General features: G+C 41.2%; 1 protein-coding gene and 1 non-coding gene across 2 annotated transcripts; both read left to right on the top strand.

Moving 5' to 3' along the window:
- The first annotated feature begins 555 nt into the window (after positions 1-555).
- On the top strand, positions 556-662 carry LOC141619386 (small nucleolar RNA R71). Its single transcript, XR_012531693.1, has one exon. It is a non-coding gene; the product is annotated as a small nucleolar RNA R71 (small nucleolar RNA).
- A 3,975-nt stretch (positions 663-4,637) lies between these two features.
- On the top strand, positions 4,638-5,925 carry LOC141651208 (uncharacterized). The gene is made up of 2 exons (XM_074458931.1): positions 4,638-5,285; positions 5,368-5,925. Exons 1-2 carry the CDS (start codon positions 4,638-4,640, stop codon positions 5,923-5,925), a joined length of 1,206 nt encoding a protein of 401 aa, XP_074315032.1.
- Positions 5,926-22,442: the final 16,517 nt, after the last annotated feature.

The raw sequence follows: 22,442 nt of genomic DNA, 5'->3' as shown, positions 1-22,442 counted from the left end.
GGAGGGATATACTTTTGTTGTTGAGGGACATAGGCATTTTGTTGTGGTGGGGGTTGTGGGTTAAGCACATTGTTGCTATTGTAAGACAAGTTCGGATGGAATTTTGAATTCGGGTTATAGGTGTTGGAAAATGTACCCGGTGGATATGAACTTTGTCTTAGAGCTTGAAAAGCATTTACCTCTTCGATAAGAGCTCGGCAATGAGCGGCATAATGACCCGCACCTCCACAACCATCACAAACAATGATTTGACTTGTCGAAGACACGACATTGAGTTGTTGAAGGGAATCTTTAGCATCTCTTTCCGCCAATTGTTGTTGGAGAAAGGCAATTTGAGCTAGCAAAACAGAGTTGTTGGAGGATTCTTCTTTACCTTTAGATGGCACAACTCGAGAATTGACATATTGGGCGTCATGGATCGCCATAGATTCGATCGTGGAATGAGCAAGATCGGTGTCAATTTGATCAAACCGCCCATTGTTGGCGGAATCAAGAATCCTTCGGGACTCGGCACAACATCCATTGTAGAATGTTATTGCTAGAAACCAATCATCTAGCCCATGATGTGGGCATTGCCTTTGAAGCTCTTTGTACCTCTCCCAAGCCTCATATAAGCTCTCAAGAGCTTGTTGACGGAATCCGGTGATTTGGCTCCTCAAAGTTTGAGTTTTCTCCGGTGGAAAAAACTTTTGGTAAAAAGCAAGAGCCAATGTCTCCCAATTGGTGATTCCCAAGGTGGTGCGGTCAAGGCTATTGATCCAAAGCTTGGCCTTGTCCTTCAAAGAGAAAGGGAAAAGTATTTCCCTTATTTGGGCTTGGGTGACGCCCGTTTGCCGGATCATGGAGCAATAGTCACAAAAGTTTTGCACATGCAAATTGGGATCCTCCAAAGGACTTCCTCCAAATTGCTTCCTCTCCACAAGGCTAATGAAAGCCGGCTTGATCTCGAACTCCGGCATGGTGATTTGAGTGGTTGTGATTCCGGCCGGAAGCATGGCCGCGGCGGGCTTTGAGTGATCGGAAAGTCTCACCATCTTTTTGGTAGTAGATGGTGATGGTGGTGGAGTTGATGAACAAGAAACCTCCTCCTCTTCAAGAACCTCTAGATTGTCTAAGTAAGACTTTCTAGCACTTTCAACTTGTATGGGAGAAGTGGCTTCTTTCACTTCCTTCCAAAATCGTCGTCTTCTCCTAAAGATTTTCTCGGGCTCGGAATCCGGTGAAAGCGATTCTCCACTACGAGAGGACCTGGGCATAAGACAACAATTTCTAGGAAAATGATAAGTAACGGTCTCAAGGAACAAGTGTTCCTCAAGACAAAATAAAAACAAGATAAAAATCGACAATTCAATTGGTAATAAAACCATTTCTCTGGCAACGGCGCCAAAATTTGATAGGCTTATCGCGTACCTATGCAAAGATAATTACCCTAGACAACAAGTTAATGTAGCAATAGGGGTCGAACACAAGGAAACGGGAATTACGTCGTGAATTGCTATGGGTAGATTTTTTATCAAGGTCGATTACGATTTGGTTTGGTTTGGTTGTTTGATGATTAATAACAATAATGATGTAAATTATATAATAAAAAAGAGTCTAAGGGGTTTCGGGTCACACATGCAAAGATAAACATATGATCATTGATAAACTTGGTACTAACAACATTGTCAATTGCTTAGGCTTAAAGATACCCATCTTACGATATTAGCATCAACCATAGACCGGGTCCTAGAGAAACTCTCGTCCATGACTAGGTCGTCCTACTATACATGATTAGTCTAATTCAATTCCGTGCCTCTCGACTTATAGAATGAATGAACAAACTTAATCATTTGAATAAGGCCTTAAACAAAGATTAAACGTGACGATGCAAACATGTGATAGAAGCAATATGAACAATATTATTATTAACTTATTTTATCATGTTTATATATTAAATTTATGCATGGCTCCCCTAGCCCATAGACTAGGAAATTTAGCTACTCATAATAGGATGTAAATTGTAAACTATATTGAAAGAAGTGATAAATATGATAATATGATCTAAACAAATTAGGTGATATAACATGTAAAGGAAATTATGCTAATGAAATGAGATTAATAATAAACTAAATAGCAATGTAAAATGTAAACTAGAAATAGAAATACCTTAATAGAAATAACTTGTATGGAAGAAACAAATAGAACCAAATGCTTGAAATGTAATAATAACCAAATGTTTAAGAACTACAAGATTAACTAATTTGTAAACTAATATAAAAACTATTGAGAGAAATATAATGCTTAAGGCTATGAAGAACTAAAATGAGACGTAAAAATTGGATAGCCTAGACTTCGGAGCACCTCTCCTATATATAGGAGAGGAGAAAGAAACGTAAATCTCCTAGATGCATGCGGCCCTGATTGGGGTTGGGTGGCCCCGATCGGGGTCGTGTGTTTCCGGGTATTTTTTCTTAATTCCGCACTTAATTGCTTGAGGAATCCAATGTTTGCGATAAATGATCCTTAATGCACCCGGTTAATGCTTCATAAATCCTTCTATGAGCATCCAAATGAGCATCCTAAGCTTGTTGGAATCTTATGATTTCCACCTTGACTTGGACTTGAACATTGGGCTTTGACTTTGATTGTTGTCAACATTTGCATTATACATATTAATCCATCAATTTCTCCATGCAAAACCCAATCCAATGCTCCAAGCTTAGTCCAACACTTGGTCTTGTTTAGCTTAATGATCTTAGTGTATAAAATGATAGGAAAAAGCCTCTAAATGCTTAGATTCCTACAAAAACATGCTAAGACAAGCAAATACACTAGAACAACAAATATTAGCTTATGACACAATGATAAGTGCTAATTAACAAATAAAATGAAGCTAATATAGGGGATGAAAGTATATAAAATATGCACTTATCAATGATACTACTATAATCAAATAATCAATATAAATTCAATTATGATAACAAAATAGAAAATAGAGGAGGTACTCCGTTAAACTTTTTTCTAGGGTTTCTCTCCTAGGGCTTCCGTCTAGGTCTAGGGTTTAGGTCTTGGTTCTTCCTCCGACTCGAGGCTTCTCTCACGCTTGCACGTGGGATTTGCTAGGGTTTTTCTTTGTTTGCTTTTTGTTGTTGTGCAGGTCCTGAGAATCGCGTTTTCCGATGGCCACATCTTCGAACAAGGGGAAGGGTGTGTTGGGAGGAGAGGATAGCAGGGAGGAGGAATCTTTTGTATGGGATGAAGGGTCTAAGGAAGAAGAAGAGCGTGGACAGTTAATGTTGGTGGGAAAGATATGGACTCAGAAATCAATCAACGTAAAGGCGGCTATTGAGACGATGATAAAGCTATGGAATCCATCCAAACCGATTATAGGGAATGTTATTGATGCTAAGGAGAAGACTTTTGTGTTCCGTTTGGGGGGGGGGGGTGCGTGACAAGGAGCGGGTTTTGGAGAATCAACCATGGCATTTCGATAAGTTTGTGTGGTGCTTCAACGAGCCATATGCGACGGGTAAGATGACTGACCTTCCTTTATTCCATTTACCGTTATGGTCTCGAGTCTATAATCTTCCCATATCGGGTAGGAAGAATGAGTCCAATGTGAGGAAGATTGGAGGGATGCTGGGTAAGTATGTTGGCATGGAGATAGGGCCGAATCCTGAAATGGATAGAGCAATTCGGGTGCGCATTGTTCACGACGTGCGGCTGCCATTGAAGAAACTTGTTAAAATAAACATGAGGGATGGCCGTGAGGTGCAATTTGACGTGAAGTATGAGCGACTCCCGACTTTTTGCTATGGGCGTGGAAGATTAGGGCACGGGGAGAAAGATTATGAGGAGGGTCCGTTTGATGAGGATGAACTACAATTTGGGGAGTGGCTTCGCGCATCTCCTTGGAAGATCACGAAAACTGTCAAGGAAGGGAGTGGTAAAGCTGCTAGGTCACTAAGTAGGGAATTCGATTTAGAAAAAAGAAAGAGTGAGGAAGATGCTATTGCGAAAATCATTGATAAATTGCAGAGTATTGCTGTTGGCCTACGAGGAAAGAAAAAGGGGGAAGGGGAGCTGGTGCAGATGCAGCGGGAAGAGGAGAGACAGGAGGGGGAGGTGACGATGACTCTGGATATAGGGGGGACTGCCGTGGAAACAGGGGGAGGTATGTCAGAGGGGAATGAGCTTTTCACGTCTGGGAATTGTTCGGAGGGGGAGAGGGAGAATGAGACGTGCAAGGGGAAGAAGAGTCTATTGAAGAGGGGAGAAGGGAGGGTAACAGGCGGGAAGGAGACTGGGGAAGAGAGCAGGGGTGGTCATGAGATGGGGGGCAATGCGATGACTGGAATAGGCGGTGGAAAGGCAAGAAAGTGGGTCAGAATGGAGAGAACAGGAGGAGTGGAAGGGGGGGTGCTTGAGATGTCTGAGGTCGGGGAAAAGCGAGATAGGGTTGAGGAGGAGTTGTCTGGGAGTAATAAGAAGTTTCGTGCTATGATTGACGGGGGCGTCATTGAACCTGAGGCGGCGGTTGAGAGTGCTCAACCCCGCCGGGCTCAATGAGTCTTTTAAGTATTAACTACCGGGGATTGGGCCACCCCGATGCAGTAAATTCGCTCCGTCATTTGTTACGACGGGAGGCCCCGGCCATGGTATTTCTTTGCGAGACGAAACTCAGTGGTCGTGAGATGTGGACTGTCCGGGCTAAGTTCGAGGGGTATGAGGGAATGGAAGTGGATAGTGTGGGCAGGTCTGGTGGACTCGCGTTTTGGTGGAAGAAGGGTGTTTGTTGTGACTTTGTCTCGGCCTCAGTTCACTATATGGACTTTGTTATCCGCGACGAAGGAGGGGATTGGAGAGTGACGGGTTTCTATTGGTGGCCTTCGGTTTCGGACCGTCATCTTTCTTGGCAGCTGCTGCGTATCCTAGGTAGGCAATCTTCGTTACCATGGAGATGTATCGGCGATTATAATGAAATTCTGTATGCAAATGAGATGAAGGGTGGCCAACGCCCTCAATGGCAGATGAATAACTTCAGGGAGGCTGTTGATGATTGTGGGTTAGTTGACATTCGGTTCGAAGGGTATGGCTTCACGTGGGATAACGGGCAAGCTGGGGAGGATAATCGTCAAAGCAGGATTGATCGTGCTATGGCTAACAGTGATTGGTTAGACAGATTCCCTTATGCGCGACTTATTCATCTTAGTCGGGAGTGGTCTGACCATTCACCTATTAAGCTTGTTATGGATAGACGGGAGGAGAGCGTGCAGGGCAAGAAACGCTTCCGGTTCGAGCAGGTTTGGGTGGGGGAAGCTGGTAGTGAGGAGGCTGTGAGGAGAGCCTTTGAGAGGGGGTGGGACATTATGTCGGCATTGCGAGAGAGTGCGGAGGAGCTTTAGGCATGGAAAGGGGGTTAGTATTGGGAAGATCGTTAAGTCTATTGCTACCAAGAGGAAACAAATTGAGAGACTTAATGAAGGTGGGCGCACGGTGGAGGAAGTTAGGAGGAGGAGAAAGCTTGTGGGGGAGGTCACTGAGTTATGTCGACAAGAAGAACAATTTTGGAGGCAGAGATCGAGGGCTCTTTGGCTAAAAGAAGGCGACCGTAATACTACCTTCTTCCATAAACAGGCGGGGCAGAGGAAGGCTAAAAATCATATTCATAGACTTCTTGACGATGAGGGGGTTGTTAGACAGGGAGATGAGGAAGTAGCGAGGGTTGCAACGAAATATTTTACGGAGTTGTTTGCTGCGAATCCAGAACGTGATTTTGGGGATGTGATGGGTGGGATGGAGGGCCGTGTTAATGAGGGGATGAACAATGTCCTACGGCAGCCTTATTGTGCGGAGGAAGTTCTTGATGCTCTCAATCAAATGCATCCGTTGAAAGCTCCGGGCCCAGACGGAATGAACTGCTTATTCTATCAGACATATTGACACATCGTCGGGCCGTTGGTTACTAATACTGTGCTAGGAATCTTGGATGGAGCTCCGATGCCGGATGAGGTTAATTACACCCATATTGTGTTGATCCCGAAGAAAAAGGCACCGGATAAAATGAGTGACTTTCGACCAATCAGCCTTTGTAATGTCATTTATAAGCTAGTGTCTAAAGTACTCGCGAACCGTCCGGCGAGTTCCTTCATCGAGATCGTTTCGGTTAACCAAAGTGCTTTTACACCGGGGAGATTAATATCGGACAACGTGCTTATTGCATTTGAATTGTTCCATCACATGAAGAACTCGAAAAGCAAGGAAGGACACATGGCCATAAAACTTGATATGGCAAAGGCGTATGATCGAGTGGAGTGGGACTTCTTGGACCGTGTGCTACGAGTCATGGGCTTCGATGGTATGTGGGTTGATCGAGTTATGACGTGTGTCACAACTGTCTCTTCAGCTGTGTTGATTAATGGGCATGTGAAGGAGTTTTTTAGGCCGGGAAGAGGGCTCCGCCAAGGGGACCCATTATCACCTTATCTCTTTATATTATGCGCTGAGGTTTTATCTAACATGTTGCGGAAATGAGTCGAAGATGCAGCGCTCCATGGTATTCGAATTGCACCACATGCTCCGGTAATATCCCATTTACTTTTCGCCGATGATAGTATTTTTTTCTTAAAAGCGTGCGAAGGGGAGGCTACAAAAGTGAGTGAGATACTACGTAAATATGAGTGGGCATCGGGCCAGATGGTGAACCTTGATAAGACGACTGTGTCGTTCAGCCGAGGTGTGCCAGAGGATAGGCAGGCGAGGATCGTGGGGAGCTTGGGGGTCCGAAAGGTGGAGGTTCAGGAGCGATATCTGGGTTTGCCAACTATTATTGGAAGGTCAAAAAAACCGCTTACTGATATTGTCCGTAACAAACTGCTAAAAAGACTGCAAGGGTGGCGAGGGAAGATATTGTCTAAGGCTGGTAGGGAGATTCTTATAAAGGCGGTAGCCAATTCACTTCCTACCTATGTGATGAGCATTTTTAAACTTCCAGCTGCCTTTTGTGATGACTTACGGAAATTGGTCTCGAAGTTTTGATGGGGACACGAGGATGGCAAGAAGGGGATATCTTGGGTTTCATGGAAGCATATGTGCAAACCTAAGTGTGTCGGGGGAATGGGCTTTCGAGATTTTCGCAAGTCGAATCTAGCTCTTTTAGGCAAACAAGCTTGGCGGTTGCTTACCTCACCAGATTGCCTTTGGGCGCAATTGATGAGGGGTAAATATTACAATGGAAGCGATTTTTTGACTGCAACTTTGGGGCATAACCCAAGTTATACTTGGAGGGGTATACTTGAAGCAAGGGAGGGGCTGTTGAATGGGCTTCGTCGTCGGATTGGGAATGGGTTGGATACTCGGGTGTGGGGTGACCAGTGGCTACCGAATACTCAAACGGGGAAGGTCTTGTCGCCATGTTTTGGAGGAAATTTGGAGATGCGGGTGGCTGAGTTAATGGTGACGGGTGGTGGTGCTTGGTGTGAGGAGCAGCTTTCCCTGTATTTCCTTCCTTTTGAACGGGAGCGGGTGCGAAATATACGGTTGAGTACAGAAGATAATGAGGATATGTAGTACTGGGCCGCGGAAAGGGACGGGGAATACTCAGTTCGTTCAGCCTATAAGCTTCTTGTGGGTATGGAGGGAGATATGTCTGAACCATCAACATGGGAACGGAGTAAGTGGATATGGAACAATCTTTGGAAAGTTCAAGTGTGGCCACGGATCAAGCTTTTCTTTTGGCAGCTGTGCAATGACGCTTTAGCAACCAAGGTAAATTTATCCTTTCGAGTCGGTAGGGAAGATGTCTTGTGTCCGTTGTGTCAGTGTCAAATTGAGTCTTCCATTCATTTATTTCGTGATTGTGGTTTTGCAACTGAGGTGTGGGATAGGTTGGGGTTGATCCATGAAGAGGTGGTGCGGGTTGGAGGGGTTCGAGATTGGGTGGAGGGATGTTGGAGGGAGATGGATAAGCGGGAGTATGGTCTGTTCATGGTAGGGTGCTGGGCTTTATGGGAGGCGCGTAACCAAGTGGTCTTTGAAGGGGGAATGGGTGAGATTGATGGGGTGGTGCGTAGGGTGCAAAGGGTCTTGGATGAAATCGAGGGCGAGAGGAGGGTGCAAGATAAGTGGGACGGGAAACAGTCGGTGGTGGAGCAGGGTGAGAATGGAAGGGGGTGGACGGCACCTGGTGATGGATGGGTCAAATTGAACGTGGATGCTGGGGTTAAGGAGGGAGTCGGTGTGGGAATAGGAGGGGTGTGCCGGGACAGTGCTGGGAAAGTTCTTTGGGGGATGGCGGCTCGAAGACAGGAGGTATGGGAAGCTCACGTTGCTGAAGCTGTAGCGGTGCTCGAGGGGTTGGAAGAGGCGGCAAAAGCTGGTCACATGGCGGTGATTGTGGAGAGCGATTGTTCCCAAGTCATAGACGGTCTGAAGCTGCGAAAGAAGGGTCGAAGCGTTTTTGCTCTTGTTTTGGAAGATATTCTAAGACTGTGTAACTCTTTTACGTCTGTTGTTTTCTCTTTTGTCTCTCGTAAGAACAATGAGGTAGCTCACACGTTAGCTCATGCGCTACCATTAGTTTCGGGTCGTTCAGTTTGGCATGATACGTTACCTGATGTAGCTCAACGTTATATCTCTTTGGTATAATATTTTTACCCATTTGGGTTTCAAAAAAAAAAAAAAAATAATCAATATAAATTCAACAATCACTTTCATGCTCATGATCTTTACAATTCAACATCACATCATTATTTTATCCATCCCGTCCTCCTTAAAATCAAGGTTACATCCCGTAACATTGGTCATCAACAATACACATCCAATCAATAAAACAATACACCTTCAAGTCAACAATGAATCCTAAGAAATACTCAATATTTATTTTAATTTTCCCCACTCTTAGTTATCTCTCGAGGTAACCGGTTCAAAACTGGAAGGGCCGTGGTTCGTAGTGAGGGTACCTTCTCATCCTAAGCCTAAAGGGGCACCTAACAGTTTCTACCCGGGTTCATTTTATTAGACACATCCTATATTCATTATTAGGTTCATTGGTTAGGCCTGAGGATCGTTTTGCTCTGATACCACTTTGTAACACCCCCATTTATCCGGGAGCCTTTAGCTAGACATTCCCAAATAAATAGGACTGTTACCATCTCGGTTTCCCGAGGTAGTAGATAACAAAGTCCAACTCACCAAAGTACTTTAATAAAACTTTAATGATTACATATGTTTTACAATTTAAATCAACTAAAACTTAATATAAAAATAAATACATCTCGCAGCGGAAATAAATAAAGTGATATAATTATTCTATGTGATCTAGACTTCATCTACGGTTCCAAGTTTGGCTCTCATCCCAATGCACCCAAGTTAGCTAATCTTTGTTACCTGTCAAATCTGCTCCCCATAAAACGGTTCACCGCAGGTGTTCACGAATACACAGTCAACCGCGAGGTTGATTAAGAATAAAACTAAACAACAAGAGCATACAATTATCAATCCAATTCAATTCACTTTCATTGAACAACCCCCTGACAACGTGCTCCTTTCCTTTACTTAGCACAACTCCCTTAACAACGTGCTCACATTACTTTGGTACCCCTCCCTTAACAACGTACCGCAATATGTAATAGTACCCCTCCCTCACAACGTACATATTACTATCTCCCAGTGTACAAACTCCATCAACAACGTACACTGACTGTCGCACAGCTTTACACATTAGTCATAATCACAACCAACATAATTCATCCTGTCAACATTATCAATATAAACAATTCCAATTCCATCCACCTTGTCAATATTATTAAATACAACCAACACAAGACAATATAATTCTCCCATTTCAACATATGAATAGTTCCACTTTAACGTAAGTAATTCACCATACCAAACATAGATAATTAAAAGTCGAGTTGAGTAGGATTATCCCTACCTGATAAGCAAATATTCCGTATACAACGCTCCAAGCAAAGCAAAGTAATCCAACACGTAGAAACCCAATTAAATCGTCTCAACAACTCCGTCACCTAATAAAATATCATTATTCAATATTAATTATTTACTTTATTTATACTTCATTAATAATTAATAATTATATTAATTAATCATTATTATTATAAGTTTAATTGCATTACGATACTAAAAGGCTCGCTTCAAATATTACAAAGTTGGGTCACCCAACTCCCAAATAAAACCCGACTCTACTAATCTAACCCCAAGAATACTCATGTAACCCACCCATACCCACGTACATCAGCACACCAACAACAATATCAACCGACAGTAACCTATGCAACGAGCTCCACCGTGAGGCACCACATCCAACAACCCAGCCTCACGACAAACACCAGCAAAACCACCAAGAAACGGCCTCTCAACCACGCCCTAGCAACCATACACGACACCCACAACAATAAACACGAACACCACAAATACCGAAAACCCGACATCGTCAATCACCGCGTATAAAGCTCCTCGCCAACACCACCTCAGCCACCAACACCACCTCTGGCCACCACCGATGTCACCACTGACACACGGTGACTGCAGGAGTGGTCCTCTATCCCAGGTTAGTCAACAAACACGTCCATGGTAGCCGTCTTAAGACGGTCACGCACAACAGTACAGTTTCCCCTGTTTTCCCCCTGTTTTATCGCAATTCCGGCCACTACCTACGCAAACCACCACCTGCCACCATTCCGACACCACCAACTTCGCCGACCACCTTCCCCCGTCACAAACCCTCTATACCCAGGTCAAGGCGAGGTCAATTAGGGGTTCAATTACTCATTCTAATCACCCACAACCAAACCCGTATAACCCCCTGACCAGCCACCTTTAGCCGCCCTAACACCACCCTACCACGGTCAATGACGGTCAACAATGGTCAGGCTAGAAACATGGCAGTCCAATGTCGCTATAGGTTTAATTCCCGAGTCCTATGGTGGTCTATATAAGTCATACTATCGATCTAAAGATGCTTGCATGAAAAGAATATAAACCGCTTTAAGCTGAGTTAATTACCTCAAGTCGACCAATTGATTTTGTTAATTCTTCTTTCTTTCCGCCTCCTAAAGCTTCTTCTTTTTATTTGTAAATTATTTCTCAGATTTAAGGTGGTATTTATAGTGTAAGATTTAGAGAATACGAGGTCGATTAGGAAACTATCTTAATTTACCTATTCCAATTAATATAGGAATTACTATTATTATAATTATCATTATATTATTATTATTATCACAATTATATTATTATTACATATATCATAGGTAGGATTCCCTTATTTTATCTTTACTAATTTATTATTGTCATAAATTATTATTAGTATTAATATAATTACTACCTTTCCATATTATATTATAATTATTTTCCGATGCAAATCCCGATTATACTCCTACCTTATTTATTAAATTTCGGTCCACTACTTAATGGAACGTGGTCCAATACTCGATTACTAGCTAAGCCCAATTCCCGACTTGCTTTACTTAATTTATTATTCAGCCAACATTTTATTTATAATTATTATTAGAAATGCTTTTAACTAATTATTAAATTACGTAAATTATTAATAACGAAATACGGGGTATTACAGTCTTCCCCTTTTAAAATGAACTTCGTCCCGAAATTCGTCCACAACTACTATCGCAATACTACGCATCATTTAACATAATCAATTATAAAATAAACTAATTATTAAACTCACTTAATTATTATAAAATCAGATCATACTTATTAGAATGTATCACAAAACTAATTCCCAAAACATAAGGATGTATTGTAAGAATAAACTTAAAATATGAGGTATTACATTCTACCTCCCTAAAAATAAACTTCGTCCCGAAGTTTCGGAACTACTTTATTAAACTACTAACAATTAAAATATTTATATAAATGGTAAGAGTCTAATCATTTCACTAACTAGTTACCCTTCTCCCCATTTCCTTGCACGGTACTGGCTGTGCCAAAAGTCTTCCCACCGTTGCTCTGATTACCCCCATTGCCCTGTCTATTGTTGTAGCTCCTATGGGTACTCCATTGTCCTGGATACCTATTGCTCCCAACACTTGGTCCTGGAGTTCGATAGCCCCCTTGATTACCCCTTCTATTATCACTCCTGGGTGCACACCTACACTCAAAAGCTCGGTGGCCTAACTTGTTGCAATTGTAACATCTCCACCCAAAGGCTGCACCAGAATGCTGACTCCAACTACTACCACCCTAGCTTACTCCACTCCCATAACTAGGTCCTCCAACAGAAAATTGTTTAGGTTGTGTATAGTTTTGCTTCTTACTACCCCCAGCTCCCTCACTTGGGGTCTCACTCTTCCTCTTTTCCCCCTTCACCTTCTTCTCTTCTTGTAACATATCCGCAATCCTTTCTGCGTGCCCAGCTCTCTGATAAACATCTTCCATATTACTTGGCTGACCAGCTGAAGCCTCTTCTTAATGGTTGTTGTCAACCCCTTCTCAAACCTTAATGCTAACATCTCCTCACTGAAGTTCAAATCAGACACATATTCCGCTAACTCCATAAACCTATTGTGATAACTCTCTACTGTCATCTCTTCAGTCATCTTGAAAGAATCAAACTCAGCTCTCATCTTACTCCTAATATGTTCTGGTACAAACACAGCCCTCATAGTCTCCTTAAAACCTTTCCAAGTAATAAAAGATTCATCACTCTCTCTCCAAGCTTCCCTTATGACCTCCTTATTACGATTCCACCACAAACCAGCTTTTCCCCTCAAATAATAAGCAGCTTGATCCACTCTCATCTCCACTGGACATCCTAACAACTCAAAAAGGTTATCAAATTCCCTATGCCAATCCCCAAGTAAAGATGGTTCTCCTAATCCGTCATATTTTGTCGGGTTGTGCCTTGCAATGCTAGCACTCATCTTTGCCGGATCCTGAACTGACCCCTTAGCCTTCAATGCCGCAGTTAGAGCCTCATTCATAGCTATCAAACGGTCAATCTCCTCTTGGGACATGGTAGAGGGTGTAGGTGTGGATCTCTTTGGCGGCATGGTTCTATAAAAGGTAGAACAAGGCAACGTAAGTTTCTATCCGAGGTAAGATGGCTCAACATTTTAAACATTCTATACTTGCAAAGATAAGGTGTGGTCAATTCTACCCATTAGATCCCCCGTATCCACTCATATCTCTCAACTAACATAGGTTAAGATTTGATAAAATATTTACACTAATTTTTTTTTTGTACCATTTGCGTTTTCGGAAATTAAGGTCAAGCTGTAACTTTCAAAATTCACCATTAATTAACCATTACATTCCATGTTGAGTTTTCATATTTTCCAGAGAATATAAAGCGTTTTTAAAGAATGAGAAAAAGAATCAAGTCCAAATCTCGAATAATCAATTTATAAAGATTTTTACAATTCAGTAGGTCGAAACAAAAACTGATCAGCAAAAAGTCAAAATTTTAGGTCAACTTGTAAAAATTACTATTAATTGTCAAAAATTTACCTTACAACGTGGCTTATCAATTTGAAAACATATTTGAGTCCTTTAAACAGTAGAGTTGGAATTAGGTAAAAATGTTAAATAAAAATTAAATGAGAAATTTAACAAGATCGTTCGTCGAAAACTTCACTGTACAGGAACTTCCTGACCACTGCCCACTAAAATATTTATTTCTCCAAAACCGTAAAACTTTTAAACATGAGACCAATGACACTGGAAAGATATCTTACAGGGTTATCACTCATAAAAATTCGAAACTTAGACAATAATCTGAGATCCAGTGGCAACTAAGTGAAATAGGGTTAAAATCTGTTAAACAAGGTCATACTTCCCCATCCCACTTTACTAACTCCCAAATTCTTACTAACACCCTCCTATACTTGTAGCAACCCAACTTGGTCATAAAACATTCATACACCACTATGCATCTATTCTAAACTATTCCTATCACAAATTCAATCATCCAATAATATTGTAAATAACATGGTTTCGGGATTCACATAACCGCATATCGCTAGACATGATACTACTATAATCAAATAATCAATATAAATTCAACAATCACTTTCATGCTCATGATCTTTACAATTCAACATCAAATCATTATTTTATCCATCCCGTCCTCCTTAAAATCAAGGTTACGTCCCGTAACATTGGTCATCAGTAATACACATCCAATCAATAAAACAATACACCTTCAAGTCAACAATGAATCCTAAGAAATACTCAATATTTATTTTAATTTTCCCCACTCTTAGTTATCTCTCGAGGTAACCGGTTCAAAACTGGAAGGGCCGGGGTTCGGAGTGAGGGTACCTTCTCATCCTAAGCCTAAAGGGGCACCTAACAGTTTCTACCTGGGTTCATTTTATTAGACACATCCTATATTCATTATTAGGTTCATTGGTTAGGCCTGAGGATCGTTTTGCTCTGATACCACTTTGTAACACCCCCACTTATTCGGGAGCCTTTAGCTAGACATTCCCAAATAAATAGGACTGTTACCATCTCGGTTTCCCGAGGTAGTAGATAACAAAGTCCAACTCACCAAAGTACTTTAATAAAACTTTAATGATTACATGTGTTTTACAATTTAAATACTAAAACTTAATATAAAAATAAATACAACTCGCAGCGGAAATAAATAAAGTGATATAATTATTCTATGTGATCTAGACTTCATCTACGGTTCCAAGTTTGGCTCTCATCCCAATGCTCCCAAGTCAGCTAATCTTTGGTACCTGTCAAATCCGCTCCCCATAAAACGGTTCACCGCAGGTGTTCACGAATACACAGTCAACCGCGAGGTTGAGTAGGAATAAAACTAAACAACAAGAACATACAATTATCAATCCAATTCAATTCACTTTCATTGCACAACCCCCTGACAACGTGCTCCTTTCCTTTACTTAGCACAACTTCCTTAACAACGTGCTCACATTACTTTGGTACCCCTCCCTTAACAACGTACCGCAATATGTAATAGTACCCCTCCCTCACAACGTATATATTACTATCTCCCAGTGTACAAACTCCCTCAACGACGTACACTGACTGTCGCACAGCTTTACACATTAGTCATAATCACAACCAACATAATTCATCCAGTCAACATTATCAATATAAACAATTCCAATTCCATCCACCTTGTCAATATTATTAAATACAACCAACACAAGACAATATAATTCTCCCATTACAACATATGAATAGTTCCACTTTAACGTAAGTAATTCACCATACCAAACATAGATAATTAAAAGTCGAGTTGAGTAGGATTATCCCTACCTGATAAGCAAATATTCCGTATACAACGCTCCAAGCAAAGCAAAGTAATCCAACACGTAGAAACCCAATTAAATCGTCTCAACAACTCCGTCACCTAATAAAATATCATTATTCAATATTAATTATTTACTTTATTTATACTTCATTAATAATTAATAATTATATTAATTATTCATTATTATTATAAGTTTAATTGCATTACGATATTAAAAGTCTCGCTTCAAATATTACAAAGTCGGGTCACCCAACTCCCAAATAAAACCCGACTCTACTAATCTAACCCAAAGAATACCCATGTAACCCACCCATACCCACGTACATCAGCACACCAACAACAATATCAACCGACAGTAACCTATGCAACGACAAACACCAGCAAAACCAGCAAGAAACGGCCTCTCAACCACGCCGTAACAACCATACACGACACCCACAACAATAAACACGAACACCACAAATACCGAAAACCCGACATCGTCAATCACCGCGTATAAAGCTCCTCGCCAACACCACCTCAGCCACCAACACCACCTCTGGCCACCACCGATGTCACCACTGACATACGGTGAGTGCAGGAGTGGTCCTCTATCCCAGGTTAGTCAACAAACACGGCCATGGTAGCCGTCTTAAGACGGTCACGCGCAACAGTACAATTTCCCCTGCTTTCCCCCTGTTTTATCGCAATTCCGGCCACTACCTACGCAAACCACCACCTGCCACCATTCCGACATCACCAACTTCGCCGACCACCTTCCTCCGTCATAACCCCTCTATACCCAGGTCAAGGCGAGGTCAATTAGGGGTTCAATTACTTATTCTAATCACCCACAACCAAACCCGTATAACCCCCTGACCAACCACCTTTAGCCGCCCTAACACCACCCTACCACGGTCAATGACGGTCAACAATGGCCAGGTTAGAAACTTGGCAGTCCAATGTCGCTATAGGTTCAATTCCCGAGTCCTATGGTGGTCTATATAAGTCATACTATCGATCTAAAGATGCTTGCATGAAAAGAATATAAACCGCTTTAAGCTGAGTTAATTACCTCAAGTCGACCAATTGATTTTGTTAATTCTTCTTTCTTTCCGCCTCCTAAAGCTTCTTCTTTTTATTTATAAATTATTTCTCAGATTTAAGGTGGTATTTATAGTGTAAGATTTAGAGAATACGAGGTCGATTAAGAAACTATCTTAATTTACCTATTCCAATTAATATAGGAATTACTATTATTATAACTAGTTTTAACCCGTGCAAAATTGCACGGGATTGAATATTCAACAATGTAATTAAATGTGTAAACATAGAAAATAAAGTTTTGCATAATTATAATTTATAATACCATTAAATCTTATTATAATTATAAAGTATATAAATTATCTAATAAATTACGTCTATCTTTTTTTGTTAAATATAAATTCTAAAAGTTTAATGATTACTTTTCGGATTTATTCGTATATATGAATAATTGAATATCTTTGTCCATTTTTAAGATATCCTGGACCCTTAAGTTTTACCCGGTATTCAAAATCGTTTTAATCTTTATTCTCGATTTAAATTTTAAGTTTTATAAAAAAAAATCGGATTTCGATTTTAAAATCTACTCCCTCCGATCCAGACAGATGGTAACACTTACCTAAAATGGATGAACCACACCAATCGTAACATACCATATTTAGCATGAAAAATAACTAAATTACCCTTACATACACTACCTATTTACAACTTTACTATTCATTTACCCACTCACCAACTACTACCCATTCAAACTTTCCTACCTTATCCCTCACTTTTCCAACTTTTCTTAAATAACCACTTTTTCCTTATGTTACCATTTGTCTGGATCGGAGGGAGTATAAGTTTACATGGTCTTTTGCATTATATTTCACTCCCCTGTTGTTTTTCACTTTTCCTTTTCTATACTTTCGCATTTTGAGGTATGCGTCAACTCATGGACGGTTCTAAACAATGATTCATGTCAGCCGACCCCAAGTCGGGTTTGATTTTGGTCACTAATTGTCAGGCCGAGTCGGGTTACGGGTCGTCATCGGATTAGGTCCGACTGTCTTGGTTTGCAACATTCTCTGGTTCTATCGGATCAGATTTACTCGAGTTCGGATCACATTACTCGGTTGGGCTCAAACTTCCCAACTCTAAATCAAAGTATTATAATGTCCAGTTATCAACCTGAGCAAAGAAAATTAACTATCCAACAATTAATATAAAGATCACAAACTGGACAAACCTAAAATACATGAAGTCGAATTAACCACAACATTCCTCCCGTAATTATTTTATGCTACATTAAAATGTATCACTGGAAAGTGAAAAACATAACCGACATAATTGGGTTAACCGTAGATCAAAAGAAGTAGCCCATTAATGAATGTATTATAAATGTATAAGGAAATTTAGCTTACCTAATGTTTTAACCCTAGTTCAATTACATCACTCTTCCCTCATCGTAAACTCCAACTAAAATGAGAATTTTGATCAATTTTTCATTACTCTCCCTCAAGCTCTCTATCATTGACAAAATTAAACCAACCCAAGAATAATGAGTCGCGCTCAAATCCGACTCTTTCATTAACTTTTCAATCCTATTAATTTCAACTAAAATTATGGACTTCTACTCATCCTTATTAGAATATTTTTCATCCATTATATGGTAAACTTAAGTACCCGATCCGATTTTTGAGGTTTTGTAACACCCCACGGTAATTGAAGAGGTCCAGTAATAGGCTCAAATGACTAGTGCTTAAAGGGATTGGAAGTACTACTCATATCAACAAAGTGCACTTCCTTTTATGGTCATCCATGCGAAAGAACTCCAAAGTTAAGCGTGCTTGACTGGGAGTAGTCTTAGGATGGGTGACCTCCTGGGAAGGTTCACGGGATGCGTATGAGTGAGGATAAAATGCGCTATAAAGGACCCGTGTTGATCTGTGGGCCATGTACACAGCCTGGAGAGCTATCATAAGTAACCGCTCCCGACCCGGTTTGGGCCGGGGTGTTACAAGTGGTATCAGAGCAACCCTGCGACCGTGTGGTGATCGGAGGCAGTTGTTATACGCTCCAGGAGGCAGTAGTTATACGCTCCATTGTGATCACACACCTAGCGGGGGAGGATTCTGGGTTAGCGGTTATGCTCCCAGGCGCAACGAGGACGTTGCGTTCTTCAAGTGGGGGTGACTGTAACACCCCACGGTAATTGAAGAGGTCCAGTGATAGGCTTAAATGACTAGTGCTTAAAGGGATTGGAAGTACTACTCATATCAACAAAGTGCACTTTCTTTTATGGTCATCCATGCGAAAGAATTCCAAAGTTAAGCATGCTTGACTGGAAGTAGTCTTAGGATGGGTGACTGTGGACAGCAGGCCGCCCACGGGGGCGCTTGGGTTGGAAAAGAAAAACAAGCGTTTGCATTTTTGTATGGAGTCGCCACCAATTTTTATGGGAAATTGGAACCGTTCGAATACCCGTGTCATGTCAAGACACAAAGTAGAGACATGAATTCGTCATTAATCCATCGTATCTAACTTAATCAATTGATTTAATTTGTTTAGTTTGTTAATATTTTTCACTCCTGTAATTAATCCATCATAATTCCGTCTTATTCATGTTTTGCTGTTTTCACGACCCATTCATATGTTAAATAACATGCTAATCACTTTCATCCGAGTAAATAATTTTAATCCATCATTAAAATCACCAATTGACATTAACGGCCTGCAATTACGGCTTCACATCCAGAACTGAGCCACGGAACAGACGCAGCGTCTGCTGCGCCTATTCCAAAGGACGCAGCTCTGCTGCGCCTGTTCCTTGCTGAGTTCTGTCCCCGAACTCCGTTTCTGCCTTGACGTAGTGTAATTAGTTTACATATTAACTAACTATTAACCGTAATATCACGCTAATTCCTGTTCGTTTATTTCTTTAATTTATTCTTTTATTCGTTTTTCTCAAATTATCCGTTTTAAAGGTATTTTCGACATAAATCGCCTGTCCCGATGTAATTATTGTAATTTTCATTATTGTAATTTATGTTTATTGTATTCCTTTTATCATTTGTATGTTTTCATATGTAATTGAACATTAAAATCCTACTTCGACCCAATTGCATGTTAAATTAATTGTTAACCGACTTAGTATTAATTCTCACATGTTAGGATTAAAACTTGGATGTTGCATTGCATGCATATAGCCGACGATATATCAAGTATAAATGATGTCCCTAATCATTAGTAGAGGCCGCTATCGAGGCGGGCGGGATTAGGTGTTCGATCAAAAGAGCTTCCTAATACGTACCCTCACCCCTTACTCCAGATCTCCGTGAGCACCCGTGTTCATTGGCATCCGCGAGAGTCATTCTAGACATAGAATGCTAAGGGTAACGATTGCTTAGTGTATGCGATGAATACGACAAAAGACAGATGAAAACTATATCAAAGACGAATTCCAGAAACCCAATATTGATGAATTGAATCTCTACAACCCGGAATTGAATTGAATGACGAAAACCCGCAAATATTGGATTATTTGGGATTTTAGTTGGATTTAAATAATTAAAACATATTAATGATGATGATTAATAATATACATATGAATTATATTCTATCGTGATGAAGAATTGACAAATAAACGAAACAAACAAAAGGATTTTGACGAATAACAGAGGACGAACGAAGAAGAAAGGAAGCAGGAACTGCGGCAGCCTCACGAAGAGGCGCAGCAGGAACTGCGCTCCTTCGAAGAGGCGCAGCAGTTGCTGCGTCCTTTCTCGACGGTTATCTACCAGAAATCCGTAAAAAGAGGTTTTTAAGCATGGTTTTAGAAATCGGTTTTAATGGTATTTTCGACATAAACCTTACAATTGATGATACAAAAGGTAAATACAATAAATAAAGAGAGATTTACACCCTCAGACTTACATGTTGACGAAACAAGAAGGACTAAGATATCGATTAGTGATGCTCGACGCGAATGCAAAGAAAGTGCCCTCGTAAGAGGAAAACGATTAATTAATTAAGTTGATTGATGTGTAGTTGGTCAAATGGTCGGTCATGCAAACGGGGAGGATGGTACTCAGAAGGATCCGAGCTTACGTGGTCGAAAGTTCAAGCACGTAGACGCCAAAAAGTAAGAATAAAGTCTAGAATGCAAAGGGAGAAGAGAAAGGCGGACACTCGCGTGAGAAATATGAGGAGCGAAGGCTCCTATTTATACTAATCACGTGAAGGAATTAGGGTTTCGGAGACTCTTTGGAAGTGAATCTCGGAAAGATATGAAAAAGATACGAGAAATACGCAGAAAAGGGCCTGGGAAGAGGCGCGTAGCGATCCTGCGTCTCTTGGAAGAGGCGCAGCACTGCTTTGCGTCTGTTCCCAAGGGGTTTCCTCCTGCGGAAGAAAGATTTCCGTGTTTGAGTTATGGTAGGACGGAAATAATTCGGTTTTCCTTAATATCTTATGTGAATATTACGGGAAATTGTTTACTAAAAGATAAAATTTATGAAATATGGAATTGAAATATCCGGAACATTCCAGAACATTCTGACTCGGGATTTAACGGTTGACAGAAAATGGAGACGGTTTTAGGCCCGGACTCCGAATGTACTCTAATTACTGTCAAAACGACCGTATCGGCACGTAGATGACAACTAAGAGGTAGACATTAATATTTGAGCAATCACTTGACGATAATCTTTCGAATTGTCACAAATCGTTCCGCGTACCAAACATGCGGCCCAATCATCACCGGGTGGTTTGCGGGAGGTGCAAAAATGAGGTATCTACAGAGCCCCCACTTTGACTGAGGCTTGGACAAGGCGAAAGTCAAAGTATAGCCATCAGGTCAATCGAAGATTACAACCTGACGACTATGGCGATGCGAGGCGGCTCAAGAGGTCTGAGCCAAGGACCTGTCATCGGGAACATTTTAGAGTCTGTCGACTATCGGGGAGGGTTGTTTAAAGTCCATTAGACTACGTAAGGAGGCTCGCCAGCCATAAGAAGAGACCATACCTGAGACTTCTTTCTCGAGATGCTTCCGGGGGTGCGTAGGAGCTAAGGGTAAGACCTAAAAGATAAGTAAGGATTGGTGCTAGGGTGTGGGACCCTAAAGGAAAGCATTGACGGGAAGGAGGCCTAAAGTAAGTTCAACTTAAGGGTAACTGGAGGTTGGGTATAGGAACTCTATAGGTTTGGGAACTTCTGGAGAATGACACGTTTGTCGAACTCCGCGGGGAAACACGAAATATTGTGAGTAGCAGGACACAGGCGGGAACTGCTGAGAGAAAACTGCTTAGGTAGTCTTCGAGAAATAATTGCGAATAGCAGGACACAGGCGGGAACTGCTGAGGGGAAATATGCTTGGGTAGATGTCAATCCTCACGTCTTGAGAGGGACAGTACGTCCGCTTACTCTCGCTGGAGACATGATTAGGAGTTATTCTTCTTGTCATGAGAGGGAAAGTATATCCGCTTACTCTCGCTGAAGACATAATGAAGGTGTGTCGAATATTGTGAAGGAATAAATGCTCGTTGCGACAAGCAAAAGGTCTTGGAAAGAATAAATAACGTGCGACAGTCTGCTGCTGGCTTGGAAATGCGGGCCGGAACGAAAGAAAATCGTCAAACGGACCAAAAGAATAAAATAGCATCGGGGAAGAGGCGCACCAAAGATGGGCCCACAAATAACGAACTCATAACGAATTTTTGAAAATCCGTATGGAGGGAACACAAAGAAGAGGCGCAGCAAGAGCTGCGTCTATTCCCCAAAGTGGTTTTTCTGCGTAAAAACGCGATGAATCAGAGGGATTGTTTCATTTGCTCGAAACACAAATCATACAATTTCTCTCTCAAATCTTCACCATTTCCGCCAAGGTTTGATCCAAAATTTTGCATTAATTATGACTAATCGAGGTACGTGTCTCAATCTTGCATTAATCATCCATATTTGTCCAATTTTGAGCCGAAAAAGTTAGGGTTTATGACCCATTTGATCGAAATTTTGAGGCTTTTCCCCCAAACGCATTTGCCTTGTGAAATTGGCATTAGAAATGGATAGTAGGTAATATTAGGAACATAACCATGCATTTGTCTCGAATTTTCATCAAGTTTTGAGACTTTGAGTGAAATTTGAGACGGTTTTACAGCTAAACCGTAAATTGCTTCGAAAATAGCCTTAG

Source organism: Silene latifolia, chromosome 1 (assembly GCF_048544455.1).
Source record: "Silene latifolia isolate original U9 population chromosome 1, ASM4854445v1, whole genome shotgun sequence".
In the NCBI taxonomy this organism is placed as follows: Eukaryota; Viridiplantae; Streptophyta; class Magnoliopsida; order Caryophyllales; family Caryophyllaceae; genus Silene; species Silene latifolia.
This window is presented reverse-complemented; position numbering and strand designations above follow the sequence as displayed.